Source organism: Rhinolophus ferrumequinum, chromosome 18, assembly GCF_004115265.2.
Source record: "Rhinolophus ferrumequinum isolate MPI-CBG mRhiFer1 chromosome 18, mRhiFer1_v1.p, whole genome shotgun sequence".
Taxonomy (NCBI): Eukaryota; Metazoa; Chordata; class Mammalia; order Chiroptera; family Rhinolophidae; genus Rhinolophus; species Rhinolophus ferrumequinum.
The window spans coordinates 46,855,405-46,874,902 of NC_046301.1; the positions used below are offsets into that span (position 1 = coordinate 46,855,405).

Here is a 19,498-nt window from a genome sequence, read left to right on the forward strand (position 1 = left end):
GGTGCAAAATATTCCGTTACAATTACGTTCTGAAATACCTGTCCATATGTGCACCACATTTCCATGTTTTAGCAGTATTATTCTAATTAGCTTTGTTTGCATTGTTTTTGCTTTTAAATACTTTACATTTTAATTGAACGTTTCTTTTTTAGCTGTGTTTTGGGGTGATATTGCCTTAGATGATGAAGACTTAAATATCTTTCAAATTGATAGGACAATTGACCTTACACAGAACCCCTTTGGAAAACTTGGACATACCACAGGTACAGTTGATTATTTGATTCAGTTTGCATTCATCTTTAAGAAAATGTACTGCTGAAATGCTATAAATACTCTGCATCATTTTTAATGTCTCTCTGATCAACTTTGATTTGTTAGACACAAGTGAGCCTATTTAGAAATTTAGGATTTGTTTATAGTTTTTATTTAATTAATTAACAGACATTTTGTAGTGTTTACTATTGTCAGGCCTGCTTTAAGTGGAGTTCTTAGTAGGTACTAACTATTTGAATCCTCATAGTAACTTCATGAAGGTAGCCACTAAGATAACTGATTTACAAGTGAGGAGATTGAGGTTTAGAAAGTTATGTAGCTTGCTTATTGTTACATAGACAGGAAATGTCTGAGCCAGGACCAAAATTCAGTTCTGAGGAAGGCCAAATTTCATACTCTTGAGCATTATATTCAGTTGCCTCCCATTCGCAGTTGCAAATATGCAATTGCAAAATATAAATTATTCATAGAGTATATACACAAATGTGTGTAGAAAAATTCATCTATATAATTTTTATGAAAACTCAGAAGACAATTTAAACATTAGTTGCTTGACATGTTTGAATGATGCCTATTTATGAGACTTGTTTAAAAGGTTATTTGGGCTTTCATTTAAAAATATTTTTTAAATTAAAAATTGTTTTATATTGATACAATTTTTATTCCGTATTTTATTTTGGAGAAAATTGCAACATTAAAAATTCTTTCTGTAGTTATAACTAAAAAATGACCATTGTCATGCTTTTTGATCTCATTGACTCTCCCTTCATGCCCAATATTATTTTTGTCCTATTCTATGGAAAAATATAGAGAGAGAGTTCCCAGCAGTCAAAAATTAGACTTAATACTTTTTCCTGTGAATTAATATCTGTCTTTGCCCAATTTATTTATTTTTTGTAAATTTTTAGTATGACAATTTTCAAACATATGTAAAAGTTGATAGGATAGTGCAAGAAGAACCAACACTATAGTATTCCCACATATCAACAATTGTTAAGTTTACCATATTTGCTCTGTGCGTTTGTGTGCATGCATACATGCATAGTGTGAATAAAATATTTTGTAGGTAATTGCTGACAACATAACGTTTTAAAATTAAGTAGTTTAGCATAAACTTCTTAATAAGACATTATCCTATATAATCAAAATACCGCTACCACATATAAGAAATTTATATAAGATAATAAAACTTAAGGAATTTATTTAAAATAATAGGACACACTACTTTAAAAATAGTATGCTCTAGCCTTTGTTATATGGAGCCTTCTCTGAAACATATACCATATATAGGAGGAAAACTGCACGGCGTGTACTCACGGATAGTACAGTTCCTGTAGGATAGGTTTATTGATAACTCTGCAGTTGCTATCTCACACTTAACATGGCTGCAGAGACAATGGATTCAGAACAAGAGAGCAGCAATGATACAACTCAGCAAAATCCTGGATTTATTGTGTTGCATTTTCATTAAAAAAAAAAAAGTTAGCTTCCAGCTTTATTCAAGTCATTTCTTTAATCCATTATACCCCCTTTGTGTTGGGGGCATTCATATTCTGTGATTTAAAAAAAAAATAACTATTTAATTTTGTCATTTCATTTATAGTTAAGCTCTGAAATAGCTAATATTAATAGTTAGAAGAAAAACAACATTATTTTAGATATAACATAAAACATTATACAATCAATTATAAAAAATCACATATTCTAAATTTATATGTGAAAGGTACACGTTTGTAAGTAATTTGCACTATTTAGTTGCATTTCAAACAATGTAAAAGTATCCTATGTTTTATTTTTTCTATCTTTTCCCTTTCTTGTTAGTTTGTGTACTAACTAAAAAAGTAATATATTTTTACTTCCTTATTTCAAAATATATACTCTTTCCCACAAATATTTATTTAGTTTGTATATTTTTGGTTTTTTTAGAATATGTGAGAAATAACTACCTATTTTATTAACTTTATTTTTTCTATTTCAGTGAACTACCTACACAGAATATATTTTCAATTGCTATAAAACTTATGCAAAATTCCTAAGTGCAAAAAGATTATTCACTTTTATAGTCTTGAAACGCTTTTTTTTAATCTAGAATTATATAGATTTTAATAACCTTAATACTAATTAAGATTTTAATAACCTTAATACTAATTTTAATAGATTACTAGAATACTAGATTAATAGAATACTAGATTTTAATAACCTTAATACTAATTATATAGATTTTAATAACCCTTTTAATAACCTTAATACTAATTAAGACATTTCTTTTTTTCCCTCAAAATTAGCCTCCTTCTAAATCTATGTGTTTCAGACCTATGGAATATGAAATGTAACTGTTACATAATGGTCACTTTAAACACATAGATGACATTCTTTAAAAATGTTTCTTGTAATTGCTTAGGAATGAATACATTTAAGTATTACCTCATCTTTTTAAAATGTTCAACGAAAAAAATTTCAAAAATTTTTCTCAGGGGGCACAGCAAAAATGTGACCGTGTAATGTAGATAATTAAACAGATTATCAGTCAGTGAATAAGCACTCAAACTTATTTACCTTATAAGGATTTAATTGATTTTTCCCATACAGGCTTATATGGTAATAATTCTTGGTTTGGTTTTCATTAGCTTCAGTCTAGGTAAATAAGTTTTGGTATTAATTTCAAAGAGGAAAAACAGATATTAGAAGGCAATAGTAAATCCAAGAACATTGGACATTGCTGCTTTCATAGATTTCTGGCCTTCTTTCATTGTCTTAGCCCAAAGAGACTCATGAACCACACTTGTAGTGGTATAAATTCATTTGCACTTGTTCTGATATTATTGGTGGTCATATTGGTTTATTTGCTCAATGATATCTCTTTGTTATTTGTTTAGTAAAAATCAAGAAGAAGGAAAAATAGGAGATAAAATTGGGAGAGCATCATTAAAGCCCTTGATTTTCGTCTTATGACAGGAATCTACCTTTTCTAGTCTTTGCTGTTAAAATTGTGAGAGGGCATATTTCCTTATCCTGAACCTTTCCTCTACCTTTTGAATTACAAATTCTTTACATCTATTTTTATAAATTTTGCAAATTACATAGCATAACAGAGTGTATTTTGCACCTGAACATCCTTTTGGATTCTTCTCCTGTGACTTTTTCCTAATTATGATATTATTGATTTTTTATAAATTATAGACACTAATTTTCAAAATTTATTTGAATATATTATAAAATACGCTCTGCTTTTAGCAATATTTCAAAATTGATCAAAGCTTTGGAGGAAAACTCGACTCTACATTTGCTCTTCTTATGTTTTCATTTGCTTTTGCTGATTTGGCATCTAAAAATACTCAGTTTGCATTGGAGAAATAGCTGGAATTCAATCAACAGGGCAGGACAACTTGCTGTCATCCTATCTAACGCTATATGATGTCATGGTCACAGCGAAGAAAAATGTTTCAAATTATCTGTAGATGACTCAATTTCCATGAGTCCAAATAAAGTCATTTAGATTGCTCTGTGGATCTCCCTCACTGCTTTAGTTTTAGTTACCACAATTTGTTAATGTAGAATTTTTATCCTCTTCTAAGATTTATGGATATTCATGACTTTAACTCCCTATGACTATATAAAAAAAGAAATGTTCGAAGAGAAATCAATGTAGCCTATCACAAGTGTTTATTTACAAGAACTTTAAAGTACAGATAAGTTTAACTTAACTGTTTTCTTTTATTCTTTAAGGTGGATATGGAGACCATGGTATGTCAAAAAAACGAGGGGCCCTCTACCAGCTTATAGACAGGATAAGAAGAATTGGCTCTGGTATATCAATGTTTAAAGTTGCAGACGCTTGACTTGATGTACAGTAAATATTATACTCATAGCAGTTCAGTTTGCCATTATGATGCAAAGTATGTGAAGGATATATGTTATGAAAGAGTCCTTTTTTCTCTTGTTGTTAGTTGATATTTGATGTAAGATTTTTTAGAACTTAATTTGGGACAGTTGAAATGTTTTGTTAACTTATTTTCAGCTTCTCCTTATTAAAAATGTAAGGGTATTTACTTTATTGTTGATATTTATTTCCAGTAAATTAGGTATCACACTAAAGGGTTTTTATCAAGCGTGGAACTATATCAATTTTAATCAAATGAAAAATATCATGGCTGTTTTGAAATAAAAATAAATTGGCAAACTTATTTATTAGATTAAAAAATAGTTGAACATTTTTTTTGACCCTTCCAAAAATATATACAGAAAAACTGCCTTCTGCATTCAGAATTAGTTAATATTTATAGTATTGAATTTATTAACTCCTATTGGTAGACTTGAGTTTTGGGTTTTTTTTAAGTATATTCAAAGTTTATATCCTAGCATCCTTTAAATTGATGGGTTGCTATTCAATATTTGAAAGTACTTTGAAGTATTGATTTTCCCAAGCAAAGATGCTTTGTTTTAAGATATTAAAAAGACATGTTAGGGACATGGGCATAGGGGGCATATATTCAATATCTGTTCTGTCTAAAGTGTGTATTAGTAGTGAGATATTTATGTCAGCAATGATAGATGAATAAGAAAAAATAGTTATGCAAATTTAGGAAAAATAAAACAATAACAAAAATTATGAAAGGTCACCAAAAGAAGTTAAAACTATAGATTGGAAAGCTACTCCAGAATAGACTGCATTTTTTGTTCACCTGTTCACCTTGCGTACTGATTATGCTGTATACCTGGGCATGAATCCAGAGGAAATTGGAATGGAGATAGCCCATTGTCCCAGCAGGCTGAGACCTTATCTGTCTCAATGTTATTTCATTTATTATCTCTATAATGTAATATTCATAATTTTAATCTGTACTACAGAATATCAACGCTGAATACAGGATTAGAGATTTGGCAGGAGTAAGAAGAGTTTCAGATACTATAGGACTTTAAAGCAATGTCTCTTTTATTCTGGTGGTGAAATTCTTAGTGATCTAGTAAAGTAGAATACTTACATAAAATAATTTTTCTGTGCCCTACAAAGTCTTCTTGACTTCTATCTGCTCTAGGCTCTTGTACGAAAATTCATTAAAATTTGCTCATAGAGCATTAACAAGTAGCATTTTGACATGAAGTACTTAAATATTTTAATGTGTTCTTCAAGTATGTAATATACATCAAGTTTTTCTTTAATGCATTTTGACTTCAGGCATGCTTATACAAATATGTAAATAAGACATTTTAATTTTTGTCCTTTAAGAGGTAAATGATTCCCTGACCAAGGACTTCTGTTTCACAGAATCTTTTTAAATGTCACTGCAGGCTTGGAGCAAAACAACACAGTTAAGGAAAAAGTACCTCTAAAATTCTCAGGGCAAAATGAGAAAAATCGAGTTCCTAGAGCTGCTACATCAAGAACGGACAGAATATGGCCTGGAGGTGTTATTCCTTATGTTATAGGAGGCAACTTCACTGGTAAGATAGTCCCAGCCTGTCTATTGTGAAGAAAAAAAAAAAGAAATAATTATTATTATCATACAGATTAAGTGCACATTTTTATAGAATGTTAATATATAAAATAGTACTAAATCAAACTTCAGAAATACTCCCCTCACCTTATTTGTTACTGTAGAGTGTCCTGTGACTGAAAAATACCTATAGTCTTAAGTTCCACGAGTCTCAAGTACCATTCTGGCTTTTAAACTGAGTTTCAAATGTGCTTATTAACTCTGGAGGCTGATTTCTCTTCAACTGACAGAAAGAATGTATGTCCTGTTTATAGAGCCTTGTACACACATATCTGTAGAGATAGTAAGCTTGGACCTTCTGATTAGAAAGTGAAGGTCCATTCTTAACAATGACTCACTTGTGGTGCTAGGCTGGCATTCTCTGATCGATGACAAAGGTGGCGTCTGAACTGCCCAGCCAGAGTCGTGTTGGAGGGGCCAGCATGCAGCACCCCTCTCTGGGGCAGACACTTTTATTAATGTCATGCCACTTTTCCAGGTAGCCAGCGAGCCATGTTCAAGCAGGCCATGCGGCACTGGGAAAAGCACACATGTGTGACTTTCATTGAAAGAAGTGATGAAGAGAGTTACATTGTATTCACGTACAGGCCCTGTGGGTAAGTAGAACCAGGGAATGACTTCAGTAAATGAAGTAAATCCACAGATAGGATTTATTTCCTAATATTTGCTTAGTATGTTGCCCATGAAAAAGTGTGAATTTTACATAAGAAAATATTGTATTTTAAATAAATACATTCTTTGATCAGAGACCTTTGTACATCTACCTCAAGTGTATTCCTCCACCACCTCACTTACTTTTCCTTGTGTTGTAAGTATACAATGGCACTGGCAACATCCCAATCACCTGAGTTAGAAATGTCAGTACCATGGTCTGGTGATTGTGTTGTGCTTCCTCTAAAATCGACGCAGTAAGTTTCTATTGATATTCACTACGTCTTTTGGTTTCCGCTTCTATTCCACGTCAGTAACCTGGTCCACTTATGTCTTTGTCATCTCACCCCTGGACTATTCATTCCCATTGCTCTCCTGTCTTGTCTTGCCAATTCACTGCCACTAGAATTATCTTCACAAAATACCGGTCATATCAAGACACCACAGTTTTTGAGATTCTTCAGTGTTTCCTCCTATTGTGATGTTTTCTAGATTTGCTTCGTACAGGATGATAACAGCTACTCTCTCCAAAACAACTATTCTGTAAGTTGGAAAATGCTGTGTGAAATTTCAATAGCTAGTTCTATAGCAGTGTGCTAATGAATGTTATTGATATTCAACCAATTGAAAGGCATAGAGAACACAGCGTTCTGTAAATGTACTTCAAAAGGAACACCTATCTCACCCTTTTAAAAGCGAAAAACATACATCAGTATCCTGGAATACATTTTGGGAAAATGCAAGTCTGAGAATAAAAGCCAAATTCCTTGATAAAACATTTAAGGAATGCCATGAACTTACCACAACTTCCGTTTGTAGCTTCTTCTGCCACCACATCTCTCCACAAGTCCCATAATTCAGCCAAGTTATAGTAATAGCAGTTCTTCAGGCGACGATGTATATTAAAAGACTATTGTGAAAGTTTTCAAAGTTTTCTTCCCCTGTATTTCTAGTTCATTGGATTTATATTTAAATACTTGTTTAAATTTAGCTTGAATTTTTGTTGGTTTGCTAAGAATACGTCATAGGGTGTGCTGTCTACTTTACACTACATCAGAGCAGGGGGCACATGTGCCTGGACCTGCCACTTTTGTGATGTTACGACTGATCACTAGATTCAAGTGATGATAGTGAGATCCCTCCATTGTAAAAGTGCCCATCATGGCAAAATAGTGATTTTTCTAATGTTGTCCTTTTATTTATTCCTTCTACATTTATTAGCTGAAATTCTTTTATAAAGAGGAAATTTCTCTAATAAGTTATTTGAAGACTCCCTAGCATACTTCATATAGGGAAATAAAAATATATGCTTTAATTTCTTTGGAGGAAATAGTTCTTGCACTAATGACATGTATTTCGGGAGCTAGGGTTAGATATATTTTACTAGGAATGGGTGGGGTTGTCATCTGGCTTGGTGCTACTATATTTTCCTAGATCATTTAACTTCTTAAAATAATGGATTTCATTTTTGGCTCTCAGTGACATTAAAAAGAATTGTACATTATTGCTTTTCTATGTATTTTTGGGTAGTGCCATAATTTTTAAGTTATGACTTATTAAAGTAATGTTTTCTTCTAAATAACTCTAATTTTAGCTTGATAAGATTTGGTTACTTTTGAAATGCCTCTTAGTTCTTTATTTAATATTTAAAAGGTCAAACTCTAGACTCTCCTTCCTTCCTTCTGGTATCTAATAGGAATGGATATAGCTCAGCTTACATATTTCTAAATACATAATGTATTCAGATCAATACATCTTTCTTCTTTCCCACCCTTCAATTTTGTAAAACAAATACATCCAAAGCACTCATCACTTATTTTATTGCTTAATTTCTGTTTGTAACAAATTCATATTTATACTCATTTTCTTTTATTCATTTATCTCTTTTCAAAGCTTTGCATTTCACTGTTTTATCCTGCTAAACTGTCTTTCCCCATTCACTATGATTTCCTTTTTGTTTCGCTTTTTTTTTTTTTTTTTTTTTTTGGTCATTATCAATTATCCACAGTAGTCATGGGATGTAGGGTATAGCATAAGGAATATAGTCAGTGATATTGTAATAACTATGTATGGTATCAAATGGGTACTAGATTTATTGGGGTTATAGATGGGAGGGGTGTTGGGGGCAGGGTGAAATGGTGAAGAGATTAAGAAGTACAAATTGGTAGTTACAAAACAGTTATGGGGATGTAAAGTAAAGCATCGGGAATATAATCAATAATATTGTAATAACTATGTCTAGTGCCAGGTGAGTACTAGCCTAGTCAGGGGGATCACTTCATAAATCATATAAATGTCAAATCACTACCATTTCTTAATGTTTTTAGTAGCTTGGAATGCCTTTCCTTTCTTTTTTCATTGGAGAATTTGAAATCTTTCACATATTTCATTCTTTAGTTCTTAGATGCCCACAGTGGGATATGACTCTGTCTGCAGCTGTAATAGTTACATCTTCACTGCTGGTTCAGCTGTCTGCCTTCATCAGTGGTGAGGGTGGGTAGCTTACCTCTGTGGCCCTCTTGACACCCAGCACTCTGCTTTACCAGTAGGGAACAAGAAAGTATTGACAATTTACACATCAGCTAAAGCACATTGCAATCCAAAGATAGAAGAATGTAAGAATTTAAAGGGATATTGAAGAACATGAACTTAATAGCCTCAGAACTTACCTTATAACTGGAAGTTTGTACCTTTTAATCCCCTTCATCCGTTTCTCCTGCACCCCAGACCCTGCCTCTGGCAGCCACCCATCTGTTCTTAGTATCTACTGAGCTCTACTGTGTGCCAGGCTACATTCTAGGGGCTAGAGATGCAGCAGCGAACAAAGCAATTAAGTTGTCTGCCCACCAAGAGCTGACATTGTGGGATGAAGAAGCCAGAAAACACCATGAAAATAAAAGAAATGGAAAATGTATTGATAGATCATACATTCTAGGACATGAAGCAAAGCAATGTAAGTGGGGTAGAAGGGCATTTGTGCGAAGACTTGAAAAAGATGAGGAAATGAGATGTGGATAACTGGGAGAAAAGAGTTCCTGACAGAAAGAATAGGCAGTAAAAAGGCTGAGCAAGAGCACGTCTACAGGCTCAAGTCACAACTAGGACCCGTGGCCCAAGTGACAGGGGCAGTAGTAAGAGATGAGATCTGTACAGTGAAGCGTTTGTGTATGACGATCTTGAGGGATCTTAGAGTTTTTTAAAGCCCTTTAGATTTTCCTCTGAGTAAGAGAAAGAGCCTGTATTAGTCAGCTGAAGGAATTTACACCATGGTAAAAACGAGTACGTCAGGGATCAAGCTACCACATTTTTTTTTTTTTTTTAACTTTCATAGGACCATTGTAAAGGTCAGTGTGAAATGTGTTGTTGTTTTTCATTATGGGACCCCATCTTATTTATTGGAAAGAGCTATGGGTGAAATTATGCTAAACAGTTGTCTTAGATTAATAAATTGACCTCATTGCTTGACTGTCTTCTGGATTTTGATTTGCACAGTACTGTCTTCTCTGAATATAATCAGCAAGAATGACTCAGTGTGAGTAATTTAGTTACTACATAATTGTCAGGTATTTCAGTTTTGTTACTATTGCTATATTGTAGCAAATGTTTCAGTTTAAATCTCTCCAAATTTGCAAATTTTGTGTTTTTCTACTTCTAATACTTCACTGTTGGGTATGTAATGAATAATTATCTATGTATGGATTGATTACAACATACTATTAACAACAACAACAAAACAACCTGGGGGTAAAACACAATTCCCTGATTTTTTCCCATCAGGTGCTTCTCTTTTCTATCATTTATTTAGCTTATTTAACTGTTATAATAGATTCATCAATAATAAGTCAAATTAATTTATTTAACTGCCACAGTGTAAGTTAAAATGCTTAGGCTTTTAAAAGCTTCCAGGAACAACTAGAATGGCAAAGGTTTGTATTCATGAACAATCAAAAGGAGTATCAAATATACTTACTGTGGAAATTGAAGTTAGTGAAATTCCTTTTAACCATTTGGGCAATTTTTGGCAATTTTCTTTTTTAATTAGAAGAGATGTTTGGTGTCTGGTGCATCATGATTACCAAATATTCAAGACCCATTATTTACTGTCCTCTGTTGCTCCCTATAAAGATGGTCCTATCGATGAACTGATTTAATGTAAACCATAATTGTCAAAGTTTTAGATATAATTTATAAATGTAATTGTAGTTACTATATTATACCAATAAAACTTGAAGTGATATCCCTTGCACATGCATGTGCACTCTCTCATGCACTCTCACACATGTGCACGTGTGCACACACAAGCACACACACAAAATGATAAATGGAACTTACATATTTAGAGTAGAAAAACATCATTGAATATGTCTAAATACCAATAAATTGAGAAAATTTTCTGAAAAGATACTCTGGATATTTCACATTCTGAGAGTGCAGGAGATTTTTTCAGAAGGTGAAATAGAATGTCACACTTAACTATCAGCCTAACCATTTGACACTGTCTCATAACTCTCATAATTCTACCAGTTGGCATTTTTTTCTTCACCAGTTAACCATTAACCTTTGGCACTTCACCTTTTGAAACTAATTTTCCTCAATGTACTTCTTAAAAAAATTTGCCCAGGGGGCTGGCCTGGTGACTCAGGCGGTTAGAGCTCCATGCTCCTAACTCCGAAGGCTGCCGGTTCAATTCCCACATGGGCCAGTGGGCTCTCAACCACAAGGTCGCCAGTTCAATTTCTCGACTCTCACAAGGGATGGTAGGCTGTGCCCCCTGCAACTAGCAATGGCAACTGGACCTGGAGCTGAGCTGCGCCCTCCACAACTAAGACTGAAAGGACAACAACTTGAAGCTGAATGGCACCCTCCACAACTAAGATTGAAAGGACAACAACTTGACTTGGAAAAAAGCCCTGGAAGTACACAGTTCCCCAATAAAGTCCTGTTAAAAAAAAAAATGCCCATGAGTAGGAAAAGTAATTTATTTTGATATACCAATGTCTTTCATAAATAAATTAAATCTGTTTTTCTTAAAAAGGAAAAATAAAACTTTAAAAAAATGTACTGCTAAAATAATGGATTTTTGCCAGATAATCATATTGACAAAGTAATATAATAATCTAGGTATATTGTGAGGATAAAAATTTAGAAATATATGTGAGTTGATAAGTTTTGAGTTTAACTCTATGTATAATAGCACATTAATCATCATTGTAAGTATTTTATTTTCTAATTTATCTTCAACTCCTAAAAATGATTTAAGACGTAACTTCTACTATATGAGTTAGTACAAAAGCACGTCAAGTGATTGTTTAGAGACTTCTGTTGTATGTAAATTTACCAGGATACTAGAAGTTAGCCATATTTGTTAATGAAAGGCTGTTCTGCCTCTGAAGATGCTGGATTTTATGGTTCATCACAATTCTTTACAAAAGTTTCACCATTTTGTAATTCATCCAGAATCTCCCTATCCACCACCATCTCCTCTTTCTACTTTATTCCAGATGCTGCTCTTATGTAGGTCGGCGGGGAAATGGACCTCAGGCAATCTCCATTGGCAAGAACTGTGATAAATTTGGAATTGTTGTTCATGAATTGGGCCATGTGATAGGCTTTTGGCATGAACACACACGACCAGATCGAGATAACCATGTAACCATCATAAGAGAAAATATCCAGCCAGGTAAGAGGCTGCAGAATGTATTGGGTTTAAGGTTGACTCGATTATCTTTTAATTGTGTTTATACTATTTATCATTTAAGTTCTTTAAAAAATGAGAACTGATTTTTTTGATATGGTAGAATCAATATTTTGCTTGATTAAAAAATACTCACAATGGTGCTATATTTTTAAATTTTTTTCCTTCAGATATAATGGTCTTATGTGTTTTGTTTTTGTTGTTGTTTCTTTCTTTTTTTTTTGGCTTGCTTTTTTTTCTTAAGATTTAGCTGTTTTATTTCTAAACTTCTGTGTTTTTCTAAGAATGAGTATAGGCTATTGAACTGTAAATTAATATTATTAAATATTATTTTTTAAAAGTATTTTCTACACTTTGCTCTATACTGTAAGTTGTAGGGATTTAGAAAGAGTCCAGGGTTTTCCATGAAATGTGCTGCTACCATAGGAATCTATGTTATACCAGGAATGATTTCTGGAGAAAATTCCAGGGGAAATGAGTCATTTCTAAGATAGTCTAAATAGTTTCTTTGAGATTTCTCTTAAACCTGACTACCCTAAAGACAAATTCTTAAGAATGTTTTCAGCCATTGAAATAAGTAATTAAAATTTAATTTTCTCTGACAGTTGATATGTGATAACAGTCTCATTTTAAAGCTTTGTATTTGTTTTAACATCCAGAAATTCATAAAGATTAGTACATTTCAATTGCCAAAAGAAAAATCTTATTGGTTGGTATTGTCTTATAAGGTAGTATGTACTTCAAGTATAAGCAAAGTAAAAATGTGTATTTATTTACTTATTCATGGCCAGTTTCAAGTTATAACCATTGAATTATTTAGAATTTCTTGTAATTAACAGCATGATCCATTTATTTTCTCATCACACTATCAGATGTTGGAAATACTATATTGAAAAACACAAAGCTTAGTGTGGCGTATGTACATATTTACAAATGACTGTCAGTGAGTGAGAAAAGTAACAATAGTCATATATTGAGAATACCAGAGTGTCCAAACAAGGTGTGACAAAATGTACCTTGGAGGGTGAAGGGAGATGTCACAAAGAAACTGAGATTTAGAAGTAAGTAGAATTGTTCTAAGTGCCTAGAAGAGTTATGGAATTTCTAAACTGAAGAAAAAATTCATGATCAAAGCGACAAATACAGAAAACTGAATCATTTTTATTTGCCCGTTGTAGCTGCATGGTAAGTTACAAGTGGGAAATTAGTTGGTAATGACTTAGGGAGGCTAGATTATAGGGGACCTTTTATATGAAGCTAGGGAACTTAGATTTTATACTTTAGTTGTTGGGGAGTATTTAAAGGATTGAAAGCGGAGCGAGTTCAGATAAAAAAAGAAAAAATAATTCTTTCATTTTGAGGCTCATTAACTGAGAATGAAGAAGTGGGTATGAGGAGGATGAACCTGAAGTCAGGGAAACCTACTAGAAACTTAAGTAATTTATGAGATGACTAAGTTCCCAATTAAGGTAGCAGTGTCAAAAGGAATAAGAGGGAATAGTCTTTCAAAAATATTTTAAGAGGAATGTCATCATATAAGGGGAAATCTTCAAGGTTTTATTTTTAGACAACTGGATGAATGGTGGAACCATCAAATGAAGTAAGGAATATGGACAAAGCAACATATTTTTGAGAGGCAGAAGACAAATAATAATTTCAGTTAGCATTTCCTTGAGTTTGAGAAGCCTTTGGATAATCCAAGTTGAGATGCTTAGTAGACAAAGGAAAGGTAAGTCTAAACTCTAGGATATATCTAGGGTAGAAGATTGATAGTGAATTTGACTATGTAGCAGAATACTGGAAGGAGAAGAAAATAAGATTGAGTGTAGAAAATGTGGAACACCAATATTTAAAGAAACATTTTGTAGAAAATCCTCCAAAAGTCTAAGAAGGTTTGGTTTAAGAGGCACAAAATTAATGTTTGTGATGTCTCGGAGAAGAGATCATTTCAAGGATGATGAAATAACCTGTAGTAAGAGAAGTAAAGACTATGTGTACTCCCAAAATGGAAGAGTCTAATGCCTGAGCCAGCTATCAAGGCTCATTTAATGTTTTGTAATCATTAGGAGAGAAATAAAAAGGACTAATATTTCTGAAAATTATTTCAATGACTAATTAAATGAGACGAAGTTTTCTGTTAACCATAGTTACTAAGTTTCCTCTACTATGTGGACAAAACAACTTATAAAGGAAGTAACTTTCAAGAATGATTCTTACTTTTGAAAATAGGGCTCTGGTTCAACATAAATATGTACCTAAAACAAACAAGATATGTATAAATAGTATATAAATGTATAACGCTTAACACAAGTGCTAAGCAACTCATGGCTGTTCATGCTCTTGTTGACTCAACACTCATGCCAATAAAAAAATAATAATTTATTGATCGAGAGTTCCTGGGTATTCAGAACTACTATAGCAGCACAATTCTAGCATGAAAGAATTCATGTTGGAGATTAATCTTCAACAAATTTATGACTTGCCCCAGCTCAGAAACATAAGATCAAGGGTTATTCAAGGGTAATGTCTAATAAGTGCAGACTTTAACTTTGCATTTATATGCAAAATTAGTGACTATGATAGGATCCAAATCGGTATAAGGGTTGGATTACTTTAATCCATTTTAGAATATGCCTTCAAGAGGAGGCCTATTCTTCTAAAGCATATTCTTCATCAAAAATGAATCCAACTTGGAGTGGATTCATCAGAGACTCTTGTTTCAGTTTTGAATGAAATTTGCTGGTGTTGTTTTACCTTTAGTGACAAAGTCACATATCTATAATCTGCCATGCTGTATGTATATACCAATATTTTAAAAATATTTTTCTCAGTGTTTCATAGAAAGAATATAATTCAAACAGCAGATAGTTTTTGTCAGTCTTGGCAAACGTAGTCATAAGAGGAAGATGGGAAACTCATTAAGTAAAAATGTAACTTTTTCTAACCATACCTACAGTACTGAAAAATAATAAGATTTTAAAGAACCAAACATGTGAATGTAAAAGAGTATAGATAGAAAAAAAAACCCCGAAGTATGCTTTTGGTAATCCACCTTTTGTCGAAATTAACTTTTTAATGAAATTCAGTATTACTCTTTTAATATAATATTAAGTGAACATAGTGGCAACAGATGGATATTTTTGCATAATCAGGGTGTTAGTATGTAATTACAACTTGCATGGAATTAGCCATTTAGTAAAGAGAAGATGCAGGCCTAGGGTGACCTCTCCTTTTCTCCATCTGTTACAAGCCTTCTGAAATGTATTTGTGTCCGATTCTTAGGTCAAGAGTACAATTTTCTGAAGATGGAGCCTGGAGAAGTGAACTCACTGGGAGAAAGATATGATTTTGACAGTATCATGCACTATGCCAGGAACACCTTCTCAAGGTTGGAGTCTCAGGTTATACCTTTTGACTTTTAATTCCTTTCCTCTGTGTGGCTCCTCACAAAGCTATGTCTAACATTAGAACTAGCACCAGTTTCAAATATTGCTGCATAAAGTACATAAATACTTGACTGACATTTATAGCCAACACCAGACATTTGAAATTAAAAAATACATATATTTTCACATTTCCTATCAAATACATACATTCAAAGTAAAAATTAAAATGATACGAAGTACTTAAACTAGTTCTTACTACTAAATCATAAAAAATTCAATTAAAATGATCAAATCAGCTTGTTAAATTGGCAAATCATTATTTAATGAAAATCAGTCATTCACAAGTCAAATAGTGTACTACTCAGTTGTTGAGTTGGAATGTTATGCTTTCTATGTGACTGGAGTTTTCCACTGTGTATTTCTATTGCTCAAGTACTAGTTATACTCAAAAACTGCTATACTGATTTAGTTCTCAAAGAACATGTTAGGAAGATATTTTACTTTATATAATTTAGAATTTCATCATTCTCAGCCTTAAAATTATTTTATTCATGATTGAATGCTATATTTAAAGAATGCAATAAATTTGGGTTTTGATTACTTTATTCTAAAGATGATGTTGTCAAGCAAATAGTTCCCAGGTAAGGAATTTGGAACTGTTAAACCATTGAAGTCATCCCTTTTTCCTATTTTATGCCCATTTTACACTCATATGTCCATTCTAAGTCATTCTTTTGGCACACTTGTGTCCATTTCATAATTCATCAACATCTGCTTTTAAATTCAAGGTCAGGAAGAAGATTAAAAAATCAAATTAATCACCCTTTTTTTTTTTAATTCTTGGTAAAAAATAAGGAAGGATGCATAAATAATTCTTAATACTTGGATACATTTTTAAATTATGCTTTTTCAAAAGACCTAATTTTATTATTAAATATCCAATGTTAATTTTTAATTACTTTCTTAAATACACACACACACACACACACACACACACACATATGTTCAAATATAATAAGTTTCCAAATACCTATTCTTTCTGGAATTGAATTTAGATTCTGGTAGACATATACTCATAAATTTGGCCTGAAATTACTCCTAAAGAGTTATAAAGTTTTACGTCAAGTTTTACGCTTGGAATTGAATGTTTCGTAGAAACATAGAACAACTGGGGATTTTGGTCCCAGTTCAGCATGGTGCCTTTTGTGGGCTGTGGAAGTATATTATTTAAAACTAAACTGCGTTTTGACTCTTTGGAACACAGGAGGTACTAAAAAGTGGAAAAAAGTAATTTATTCTTTCTATACTTGATAGATCATGAATCTATACCAAAGTTTAAAATATATACATTTCTCCTCATTCTGTATTCCTTTTCCACGTTTAAATTGCTTCATTTTCATAAGCCATTCTGCTCTTGCTGCCTGCAGTCCACCATCCAAACCCCCACCAACACCAGATTTACTAATCAGATTAGACCTATTAATTATCTTAAAATTATCCTATTTAGTTGTTCTAATAAACTTGTATTTCTGTGGTGAAAGAAACCATATCTACCTGTCAGAAGAATTGATCCCATTAACAATATTTTATTGTTTTGATCTTTAAAGAGGATGTGTGTTGGATGTTTATTAACTCACGCATAGATTTAAACCATTGTATTTCTGGAGATGAAATATTTGGCACAGGTCTGTCTGTCACCACCTCCAAAGTATTTGAAGTTTCTCTCTCTATATCTCACTCTCTCTCTCTCGTTCTCTCTGTCCCTCTGGTAAAAACCCAAAACAAATATTCACCATCTTAACCATTTTTATGTGTACAATTCAATAGTGTTAAAAGTACGTCACATGGTTTTGAAACAGTTCTCCAGAACTTTTTCATCTTGCACAATGGAAGCCCTGTGCCCACTAACACCACCTCATTTTCCCCTCCGTGCATTCCCTGGTAACCATTATTCCACTTTCTATTTCTGTGAATGTGGCCACTTAGACACCTCATTAAGTGGAATCATGCAGTATTTGTCTTTCTATGGCTGGTTTATTTCACTTAGCACAATGTCCTCAAGGTGCATCCAAGTAGTAGCATGTGACAGGATTTTCTTCCTTTTTAAGGCTAAATGGCATTTCATGGCTTGCAGGTACCACCTTTTGTTTATCCATTTTTGTAAAAAAATATTTGTCTATTTAAAGTCCAGTGAAATTCCATATGTATTTTAGGACCTTTATTCTCTATTTCTGCAATAAATGCCATTGGGATTTTGATAGGGATTGTGATGAATCTGTAGATCATTTTGAGTAGTGTGTCATTAGGTCTGATAGCTTTTTTGTGTGTGGACTCTAGGGTTTTCTACATATAAAATCATGTGATCTGCAAACAGAGATAAATTGACTTCTTTCTTTCCAGTCTGCATGCCGTTTACTTCTTTTTCTTGCCTAATTGCTCTGGCGAGGTCTTCCAGTTCTGTGTTGAATAGAAGTGATGAGAGCAGTCTTGCCTTATTCCTGATCTTAGATGAAAAGTTTACAGTTTTTCACCATTAAATACAACGTTAGCTATAGGCTTTTTATATATGGTCTTTATTATGTTCAGGTAGTTTCCTTGTATTCCTATTTTGTTGAGTGTTTTTATAATGAAATGGTACTGAATTTTGTCAAACATTCTTTCTGCATTAATTAGACAAACACGTGTTTTTTGTCCTTCATTCTGTTCATGTAAGTATTTGAAGTTTTATAGTTTCTTCTACTTTAGACCTACAGGGTCTATAAACATTTTAGTTGTTTTCATGAATATAGCCCATCTGCAGATTTAGGTACTTACTGGTGGGAAGAATAGAGCTACATATATGGGACCTTTATATGCATGTGTAATGTAGACGCTTGCTACCTGGAACTGCCCATTTTTCCTTAGTAAAAGAATTATAAAATTTTACCGAGTTTCTTAAAATAGCATAACTAATCCACTCTTCTAATGGAGGTAAAACAAATGAAGGTTAGTAATTGAAGCCCTCTGTGATCTGTCTCTGGCCCATTGAGAGTGCCTTACTGAGGGTGTTCAAAAAAGAATCTGTATTACTTAATGGCCTGGATGTCAAGGGAGAGAACTGTTAACTTCCTGACCACAAAGAAAGAACTAAAGAATGGGTGACTGACCCCTTTCCAAATGAAAGGGAGTTTACCTCCGTAGACAGAGTAAGTGAAAAATTGTTATTCTATTGTCTGAGTTTGAGTATGTACACTTTAAGATGTCCTTGACCTTTTAAAATGCAATTTCTTTTGAAAACTGGAAACAATGAATCTGTTTTTAGAAATAGAGAATAGTGAATATTGTATTCTGAATACTACAGAAATTGTAATGCTTCATTAATTTGGACTCACCTACTTACTAATCTGTTGATTCACACAGCATAGTTGAAGAATAGCTTTTCTCTCTGTTACCCTGTGGTTCAACTCTTTCAACTGCACTGGCCTAGCTGGAGTTGCATCTTATTAAGTATGTACAAGCTCTCACTTTTGATGGTTAATTTCCATAAATTGTTAGTTCTCCTTCCCTACCTGCATCTCAGGTAGTACATATATGGAGTTGTGTAGATACTTAGATTTGGTTTTAAAGCGTTCCATTCTCTGTTTGAGTGATGGCAGGTTTTATCTAAAGATCATTTATCAAGAAGCCAGGGAGATCAGTCATCAATTACTCAGATCCTGTCACCCTTCTGTTTATCATCTTCCAGATATTATCAGTTTTCCTTAGGCTAAAAGTTCTATTCTCTGACACTGGAACACTTTAGGGGTCCCCCCCATCTCTGGGTTGTTGTATTTCTTGTTGTTTCTCTCTGGAACTCTCGATTCCTAGTTACTCACGTTGCCCTGACCTTTACTTCCTTCATGTTTGGCTTAAATGTCAACTTCCAAGTGAGTTTTTCTTTGATCACTCTATTTAAAAGTTACTCCGTCACTGGACAATCAGTATACATCTTCTCTTCTTTATTTGCCTCTGTAGTACCT

At 33.0% G+C, this 19,498-nt stretch overlaps 2 protein-coding genes across 5 annotated transcripts in view; one reads left to right on the forward strand and one right to left on the reverse strand.

Moving 5' to 3' along the window:
- Positions 1–19,498, reverse strand: part of LOC117037930 (zinc finger protein 333) — a 1,118,586-nt gene that overhangs the window by 451,798 nt on the left and 647,290 nt on the right. The gene's annotated exons all lie outside the window — the stretch shown is intronic.
- TLL1 (tolloid like 1) overlaps positions 1–19,498 on the forward strand; it is a 179,088-nt gene that overhangs the window by 87,803 nt on the left and 71,787 nt on the right. For all 4 annotated transcript variants that reach the window (XM_033134461.1, XM_033134462.1, XM_033134459.1 and 1 more), the window contains 6 exons: positions 153–263; positions 4,000–4,080; positions 5,563–5,715; positions 6,247–6,364; positions 11,921–12,099; positions 15,397–15,502. In XM_033134461.1, the coding sequence (XP_032990352.1) occupies positions 153–263; positions 4,000–4,080; positions 5,563–5,715; positions 6,247–6,364; positions 11,921–12,099; positions 15,397–15,502 (748 nt within the window). The remainder of the gene's footprint in view (positions 1–152; positions 264–3,999; positions 4,081–5,562; positions 5,716–6,246; positions 6,365–11,920; positions 12,100–15,396; positions 15,503–19,498) is intronic.